Raw genomic sequence first — 9067 nt, 5'->3', positions numbered from 1 at the left:
ATACACTGGTGAGTTACCAGTGTATGAGTGAGTTTACCACCTCATTGTGGTCTCCATTCCCCACCCATCTTTCCTTTCTGGAGGCCATCAAGGTAGCTCACCCCCTTCCCTGCTGAAGGAGGCCCAGGGAGCTCTGCCACAAGCAGAGAACAGCAGTAAGAAGCACCAGGCAGATGCCCTTCTCTCTGCAGAGAGCGATGGGGGTCCCCTCTCCATGGTGGCCAAGCAACCTTAGGCTGGGAGCAGCTGGTGGCACCAAAAAGAGTGACAAATGCATATGGGAGTTGGTGGATCTTCACTATCCTCTTTGAGAACAGCAAGAATCCAGACAGGGATGGGATCACTCAAAGATGCCAGTATGGAAGGTGTCACGCTGTCTCCAGCTAGCAACGGCTGGTGAACACAACCCAAATGAACGGCCCAAAGCATAGGGTAGGAACTGGAAACTGTGCTAGATCACTGGCTCCTGTACAGGTGGGGAAGGAGGTAGATCTTGACTTTCACCTCTTTGGCTTCGCAGATCTGGAATGGTGTGGACAGCCAGACACCGGGGCCTTCCTTGTAACAGCCAGGTACCCACCAGTCTGGAATGGGGAGCGGTGGTCTTGCCTACCCCCTGCCAGGTAAGATGGTGTGCCTTCGATGTCCCCAGCCACTGGTGGGGAGGCAGGGGCAGCACAGGAGCTGTATTCTTCACATCCAATTACATGGCTGTGGGATGTGACGCAACAGACACAACATGGCTGGTGTCCAGTCACATCCTACCACAGCAGAACCAGGAATAAGCAGTTAATCTGCAGTGAGATGCAGCTTGCTTCCCCAAAGCTCCCTGGACATCCCACTCCTCCTGACTCACAGACCCAGTGAGCAGGGGGAGTGTGAGGGTCTTTGGCATGAGACCTCCTGCCCATTTCGGCCTGAGGAGCCACCAGGGACGTTGGTGCAGTGATGCCATTGTCCCACCACTGGTTCTCCTTCCAGCACCTTGGCACTTGCTGAGGGAACATTTGCCAAGGAAGTGACTTTCTAGGCCCAAGGAAGCCAAGGTTTGATGCATGCAGGAGAGGCTGGGATTTCTTTGGTCCTGGCACTGCCTGCCCCCCTGCCAGCTCTGCCTGTACTAGGACTCCCCCGGGGCAAACTTGGCAGCAGAGAAAGCAGGGCTTCCTGGAGCTCCCACCCCACAGCGAGGCAATGTGCTCCTGCCTGCCAGCTGCCTGCCTGCTGCCTGCCCGCCCCGGGTGGGCTAGCCAGCGGCTGGCAGCACCGGCCCAGGGTGCCAGAGGAGACGGAGAGGTGACAGCCAGTCACGCAGTTACCAGCTCGTGCAGGAAGCTGCGGGCAGAGCCGGTGCAGGCAGGCAGACAGGCAGGCTTTCTGCCCGCCCGCCTGCCCGCCTGCCCGCCTGCCTGCCTGCAGCAGGCAGAGCCCATGCGGCGCAGCGGTGGCCAGCCAGTAGGGGGGCGTGGCTGACGGCCAGGGGCGTGGCCAGCAAATATGGAGGCGTGGCGGAGGATGGAGGGTAGGACTCTCTGCCCGTGACGCCATCTCTCCACGTCCGCCCCCACCTTCCCCTTCCGTCGCGGCCGCGTCTCCTGGGTGCCGCCATGTCCTTGTGGCTGGCCCGGCTGGGCCGGCCCGCCGCCGCCGCCGCCCGGCGCCGGCTGAGGAGTACCGTCCTGCCGGCGGTGAGTGGGGCCGCGGAGAGGGAAGGGAAGGGACGGGGTCCTGCGGCTTCGCCGTTCTCCCGGCTGCGGCGGCCGCCCATCAGGGCGGGCTCACCTTGGGGCGGCCGGGCCGCTCCGGCCTCCCCGCGGGGCTGCGGCGGTAGCGGTTTCTCCCCACCCCCGTTGGGAGGGCCGGCCGGCCTTCGCCTTGGGTAGGCTTCGGAGGGGCGGCAAGATTCAGGGTAACGTCACAAGTAAATAACCTGAGGGCCGAGCGTGGTGACCCGGTGACCTTCAGCCTGTGAAAGGGGGTCTCTGGAGGCGCAAGCGGAAGAACAATAAGTAAAAGTAAAATCTCACGTGTGTAAACGAGGTCCCCGTGTTGCTCGAAATGAGGCTTATTCATCTTTCATGGTCTCTGGTCGGCTTTGCTGAGCGGGGCTCAGTAAGGTACTGCCTTCAGCTTTGCAGGCCTGGTGGGTATTTTCTTTCCACCTTTGTCGGGGAGTTGTGTGCAGAAATGAAGCTGCAACTCTCCTGATAGACTGGGAGAGGGTTGAATCATCATCTCTACCCAGCAACAAACAAACAAAAATGCAACCAAAAGCTGACTTTAGGATCTCCCTTGGGAACACAGGGAACATCATGTGTCTGCAGCCTTGGGGAGGGCTGGGAAGTTTCAGTCATTGTGGAGATTCAGAGCAGAGCTGTGGCAGAGCAGTCCTGATTCAGGCTTTAAACATACTGAAAATTGTTTCAAGATTTCTGTCTTCTCAGTCTTTCATTTCTTAAACAATTTCTCAGCCTAAATGCTGCTTCAGTTGCTGAGCTGAAGTGACAGCACTAACTTCACTGCATGAAAATCCCTTGTATTAAATGTGCGAGTGTGTATCTTCCTGCGTGTGCAGAAGGTCTGAAAAAGCTGCACTTTGGGCATGCCTAATTCAGCTAAGAAAACTAAAATACACTAATTTTGTTGTGTTTTCTTTCAGGCAAGAATTCATATCAGCTCTGAGCAGAATTTGCAGTATGGCTGGCTGGCTTATATGTTGGGAGACAGAGCTACGAAAAAGTTCACTGAATACAGCAAAATCTTTACAGTGGAGGGAAACTTATCTTCTGGGAAGAGCAAGCTTGCACGAGAAATTGCAGAAAAACTAGGTACATCTTACTGTCCCTATTTCTGTAATAGTTAATAGAATTTAACAGTGCGATTGTTGCTCTTCTGTAAAGAAAGTTAGTTCACCAAGCATCAGTTCTTGACTAGGAAATTATTAGTTGAGTAATGCTGCAGTTGTGGAGGCCTTTTAGATAAGGGGAGAATAAAATGTTGTTGACGTTTGAAGTGTGGATGGGATACTTGTCAGATCTGTGGGTTACGTGCTTGAGTATGACTTGTTGTAAATGAAGTTGTACTTCTAATGAAGTCAGTTTGCTCACTGAGTTCCTGGCTCCGGTGGAGTCACCGAGCACATTGGGAGTTAGGATTTTCTGCAGAGCACAAAGGTGATTAGAGGATTGGTGGCAAAAAGATTCTGCTTAGAGCAATAGCTCAGCTCTCACTGGGGAGGTGAAAGGTCGCAGTACTTCAAATTAGGGTTTGTATGCTCTCTGAGGTGATCGACGCAAGGATTTTGTGCTGTTTTCAAGTGTTTAAAGTAAAGCTATATATTTAAATGAGCTGAACAGATGTTTACTGTAAATGAACAAAACTTATTATTTTGATTGGTGCTCTGTTGTGGATTTTCTTCCTATCAGGGATGAAATATTTCCCAGAAGCAGACATCCATTATATGGACAGAATCACGGGAGATGGAACATTGCTGCATGAGAAATTTAATGGTTTCTGTAACCTAGAGAGATTTTACAATGATCCAAAATGCCCTGATGGACACTCTTACCGACTGCAAGCGTGGCTGTTTGGTAACCGTGTTTTACAGTATGCTGATGCATTGGAGCATCTGCTGACCACAGGTTAGATTTCACAGTAAATAAAATTTGTTTCTAAATTAACTTGTGAGTATAAGTTGTGAGTAAGCTGTTCTGAAGTGCTTTGCTAGTATCTGCATCTCTAAGTGAAAGGCTGTTATGTTGTTAAGCTTTCTATATTTTCCCCATTAATGAGTACAGGTTAGCAGTCCTTATAGAAAAAATACCCTGGATATTTTGTTATAACAGTATCTCGTATCATTTCTAGTGAAGGAAATACATACCAGTTAGCAATTTCAGTAGTTTTAACTTGACAATCCCTTGTGATTGTATTCAAAAATATATTTTAAACATGCCAAGACAGCTGTGAGTTGTACAGCCTTTTTCAAATCCTCCCTAGACTTAGTTCCTAATGGTTTCTTTTGTTCAGTCTTTTTGATTTCGTGAAATACTGGTTTTGTGGTGGTATTGTTATAATTTGTGTCTTCTGGTGAGAAAAATTTCCTATGCCAACTCTGACTTACCTGTTGCTTGTGCTTGAAAAAGTTTTCCAAAATAGATGAAAAGATGTGAATGCCAGAAAGTATCACACATGGGTAAATGCACTCCTTAAATATAGTAGTACTTAGCTACTGTAGTGACAGGCAGAGTAGGAGAATATATGTATGGATGAGTCAGCCATGTTCGGCATACACATCCAGTGTGTTTGTGTGAGCCAAAAACTTGCTCTTTTGTTTTATTTAAAATTTCTGGAAAAGCAGTCAGAAAACTGACCATAAGATGGCTTATTTTATATATTTAACTTATAATATATATTTAATTTATACAATCAAAGTACTGTCTTTAATTTTAAATGTTGCTGCCAGTGGTCTCTTTGAACCCTGCTGACTGAAACCTGCTTCCAATTGCAGGACAAGGTGCAGTGATGGAGCGCTCTCCCTATAGCGACTTTGTATTTCTGGATGCAATGTTTAAACAAGACTACATCCACAAGCGATGTAAGTTACTTGCGTGCAAAAGGAAGTTACTTTGCCATAACCTCACCCGCAAGTGTGGTTATTTGGTTTTTAAAAAAGAAACAAAAATGCCTGCTTGGAAGATGTACTTCTTTAAATATTTAGAGTTATTCATAAGGTGCTTAGCATGTTGCTGTTCCATGAATCAAGGACCAACCTCAAGCTGTGAGACTTCCAGTTTTAATTAAAGGCTTTGGTTCTGCTTATATTCTGTGTATTGCTTACTTGTGTCCTGTCAGAGGCTCCTGTAGTTCCCTGGAAATACAGATGAGCGTTCTGATGAAGCCTAGAGGTCCTTCAGGCAGACTCTGATCTTGCACCATCAGGTGGCAAGTAAATAATGGGTCAGCAGGATTCGACCTGCTTGCCTTAAATGGCCAGCTCCCTTCTGAACCTCAGAGAACATAAATGTTACTCTTGTCTGCAAGAAGGGCAAGGAGGATGATCCAGGAAGCTCCTGCAGATCAAGCTACAGCTGACTGGCCTGTAAAGTGATGAAGCAAATCCTCCTGGAAGCTGTTTCCAAATATATGGAGGATGTGAAGGTGATGGAGAATAGTCATTGTAGCTTTATGAAAAGGGAATCCCGCTTAAACACCTGATAATCAGCTCCTCATAGAAGGCTAGCTCAGTGGATGAGTGGAGAGCAGTGGATATTGTTTATCTTAAGCAAGGCTTTCAGTGTTGTCTGTCAACCTCCTCATTGACAAACTAATGAAGTATGGGTTAGAGATCTGGATAGTAGATTGAAAAGTGGCTGAACCACTTGGCTCAGAGTTGTGATCAGCAGTGCAAAGTCCAGCTGGAGGCCAGTAACTAGTGGTCTGTCCCAGGGAGGATACTGGGGCTGAACCAGGTTCAAACTGGGTTTAAGACGCAGATGACAGGACAGAATGCGCCTCAGCAGATTTGCAGGTGGTGCAAAATTGGGAGAGGAATGGTAGACACATCGTATGTTTTGGGTGCTATTCGGAGGAACCTGGACAAGCTGGAGAAATGGTTAGATGGTAAGTTATGAAGTTCAGCAAAAGAGAATGCAAAGTACTGCACCTGGGAAGGAATAACTGCAGGCACTTGTATATGTGGGAGACAACTGTCTAGAAAGTTTTGCAGAGGAGGACCTGGAGGTCCTGGTGGACACCATGTTGAATGTGAGCCAGCAATGTGCCCTTGTGGCAGAGGATGCCACCAGCATCCTGGGTGCTGCATGAAGGAGAGTGGCGTCAGTGGGTCAAGGGAGGTGATCACCAAATCTGGAGTGTTGTAGCCCAGAACCCGGGCACCAGTTGAAGAAAGATAGGAACTAACTGGGGTGAGTCTAGCAAAGGGCTGCAAAGGTCACTAAGAAACCAGTGTCCAATGTATGAGAGGCTGAGAGAGCTGGGATTTTTTTGGTATGGAGAAGAGAAGGCTCAGGGGTATGTGTAAAATACCTGATGGTATTTATGTGTGTAAATACTTGGTTGGGAGGAGGACTGGATGGAACCAGTCTTTTCTCAGTGGCACCTAGTGAGAGGACAAGAGGCAAAGGGCACCAACTGAAATATGAAAAGCTCAATTTATATTAAAAAAAAATCAAAAACAAACAAAAAATATCCAAAACACCCAAACATATCTTCCTGTGAAGGCAGTCAAACCCTGGAGCAGATCATCACCTGGGGAGGCTGTGTGATCTCCATCTTGGAGATACTCGGAACACTATGGGGCACAGTCCTGAGCGACCTTTCTAGTTGACCCTGCTCTGAGCAGAGTGGTTGAACCAGATGATCTGTGGATGTTCCTTCCAACCTGAGTGATTCTGTGGTTTGGCGTTATGGGCGTTGAGCTCCTGAGCAGCGCAGCCTTGCTGTCCTGACACCTCGTGGGCAGATGTGTGGGGTCTTCAGCCTTGGCTAGGAACGGAGCAATTATGTGACATGCGTAGGAGACCAGCCATGGCCAAAACATGCAAGCTTACAGCTGAACAAAAGTTTCAAAGTCTGTAGAAAATAACTGTAAAGCCCAGTCATCAGCTGACCTCTTAGTAAATCGCTATTGAAATTCTCGTTTCTGCCTGTTCTTAGGAAATCTGGCATTTTAGCTATTTCTGAGGTGTGAAGGTAGTTATTTACCTGACTGCCTCATGTTTCTGCTCTCTTGTTTGATTTTGCTTAGATTTTGGAGGTGTATATTTGTTTTTTAACAGCTGCTGTAAGTTTCAGCTTCTTCCTGAATGAGTTTGAGAGCTGGTGATAATGAACTGTATCTTACTGCTCTGCGTTGGCGAGGAGGCAAAGCCTAGCAACCCATAATTTATATTTAATATGAAATTCCAGCAAGTAATGGATTGTACTGAAATCCTTGAACAGCAAACATCATCATTGGCGGTACTGATGACTGGTGCTTACTGTGGTGCCAAGCATAGCGGGCTTTAAATTATTCATGAACTGTTTGAATTTGAAAGCCTGGCATTAGGTTTCTAGCTAAGCCGGTGAGCCTTACTGAGGAAAGCTTGCACTTGAGCTAGGTTTAATGGAGCCTGTGCTATTCATGCCACTTAAATTTGAATAGATGCTTCCTCTGAACCTGCCTGGCTTCCTAATCACCGTTACCCCCAAAATGCTTGAGGTTATCGATGTGGTAGAAGAACGCAGTTGCACAGACCTGACCAACTGCTCTCAGATACATTTTTCTGTATGGAAAGGTGAGATCCTCCAGTCCTGTCCTCTGAAGTGGACTCTGGTTGTTGTGTTTTTTTGGGGAGATCTGCTGTTCCTTGCATAGACACAGAGCTGTTGAGTAACAGTAGTGCAGAGTATGCCTCCAGTACAGGTGAAGAGGGATGCTGCTGGATTAGTGACATTAATATATTTGCTTTACCTCAGCGTGATTCTGTGTGTGCATCAGAGGACAAGGCAAATGCCTGCCTGATCCTTGGGTTTCTCCCAATGATGGGAAATAGAGTACTTCTTGCAAAGTCTTCCTGAAGCATGTGACTTTCTTTCATTACCACCTTTGCCACATTATCATCTCTGTGGTAGAATGGGGCCATTTATTTTGTGTGGCAGAAGGCAACCCATGACAGTGGCCACCTCAGGTGACCTGGGTGCTACAGTCTCTCCCTGATGTTTTGAGAGGCTGTTTCTAAATGATGGAGGAAAAAAACTAGGTTTCTCTAAACTTAAGTCAGAAATCTCCTCTTTGATATAATTGATGTTAGATTCTTTTATTTTGCTGCATGTAGCTTTTTAGTTTAATTGTGTTTTACTTCCTGGAAGATTGTTGATTCTAAAAAATTCCTGAGTCCTATTGGAGGGAAAGCCTACTGTAAACTTGCTGTATCAGCCAAGAAGAGGAAACTACAAATATTAAGGTGGGGGATGTGATTTATTTGCAAACAGAATGTGTTTAGCAAATGCAGGAAAAACCACTCAAGAAATGATTGCAGATTCATTGCCTGATAGGAACAGCATTAAAATTATAACCTATCGCACTTGTCCTCATTTGCAACATGTGTATGTGTTCAGCTGGGCTGCCTTTAGCTCTCCAGTTTGTTTGGTTTCATTTTTTATACAGGTCTTGATCACTACAAGGAGATCAAAGAGATCAGCGTTTCTGAATTCCTGCCACCTCACTTGGTCATATATATAGATGTACCCGTCCCAGAGGTGCAGAAAAGGATTCAAGAGAAAGGCGAGGTAATTTTATCTTTTGCCACTATTGTGCCTGTTAATGTCTGCTGTAATCTCACCCTTATGCATGAATCCCATGAGTTGTGCTGCGGAATTCTGCTTCTGAAAAGCATCTCATCCTCTTAGGTGTAGGAATTGTGTGTTGGTGATGACTCTGTGGGTGGTCTGGTATGCTCGCTTCAAAAAACAAATCAACTTTTTTCACTGAGTCAATATGCTGTCATTTCTGTAATGATAAGCTCTGTAAAAATCATCTGCCCTTAAAAAGCAGCCTTTGTAGCTCCTGTTTCAGGAGTTGTGGCCAGGTAATATGTTTCTTGCAGCACACTCTAAGATTATCTGTGCTTCCTGAGTGCCAGAAGCCCAGCGGGCTGTCACCTTCTCCAGCTTCCCTGGATGACTGCTGTTTCAGACCTATGTTAATGTATGGGTCACTTGTAATCAGTAAATTCAATTAGCTTTCTGAAATTAAGAAAATTACTGCTCAGTGTTTTTGTATTAACACAGTGAAACCACCAATTTTAAACTCGAATACCTATTAAAAATTAGTTTTCATAAGATATAAAATCCATGGTGCTTTCTGGCTAATCTAATATAAAGTTGATAAGAAATACAGTTGCTTCTTGTCACTAGCGTAACTTCAATCTCGTCTGAGGTCATGATATGCGTATGTATTGTTGATCTTTGACAGTTGTGGGACATTCTCACTTTTGTTCTCTCAAAACCCTTTGAGGGTGGCTGTGCTGGCTGATTTTGGCTGAGAAGGGGTTAGTTCTCTTCACTG

At 46.4% G+C, this 9067-nt stretch overlaps 1 protein-coding gene across 1 annotated transcript in view; it reads left to right on the top strand.

Moving 5' to 3' along the window:
* Window positions 1-1527: 1527 nt before the first annotated feature.
* NDUFA10 (NADH:ubiquinone oxidoreductase subunit A10) overlaps window positions 1528-9067 on the top strand; it is a 48581-nt gene continuing 41041 nt past the window's right edge. The window contains exons 1-5 of the mRNA XM_064452207.1: window positions 1528-1688; window positions 2660-2828; window positions 3426-3641; window positions 4508-4594; window positions 8168-8289. Coding sequence (XP_064308277.1) covers window positions 1608-1688; window positions 2660-2828; window positions 3426-3641; window positions 4508-4594; window positions 8168-8289 — 675 coding nt within the window. The 5' untranslated portion in view covers window positions 1528-1607. The remainder of the gene's footprint in view (window positions 1689-2659; window positions 2829-3425; window positions 3642-4507; window positions 4595-8167; window positions 8290-9067) is intronic.

The sequence above is a fragment of the Phalacrocorax carbo genome, chromosome 5 (assembly GCF_963921805.1).
Source record: "Phalacrocorax carbo chromosome 5, bPhaCar2.1, whole genome shotgun sequence".
Taxonomy (NCBI): Eukaryota; Metazoa; Chordata; class Aves; order Suliformes; family Phalacrocoracidae; genus Phalacrocorax; species Phalacrocorax carbo.
The sequence above is the reverse complement of the archived record's forward strand: the minus strand, read 5'-3'. Positions and strand labels throughout refer to the sequence as shown.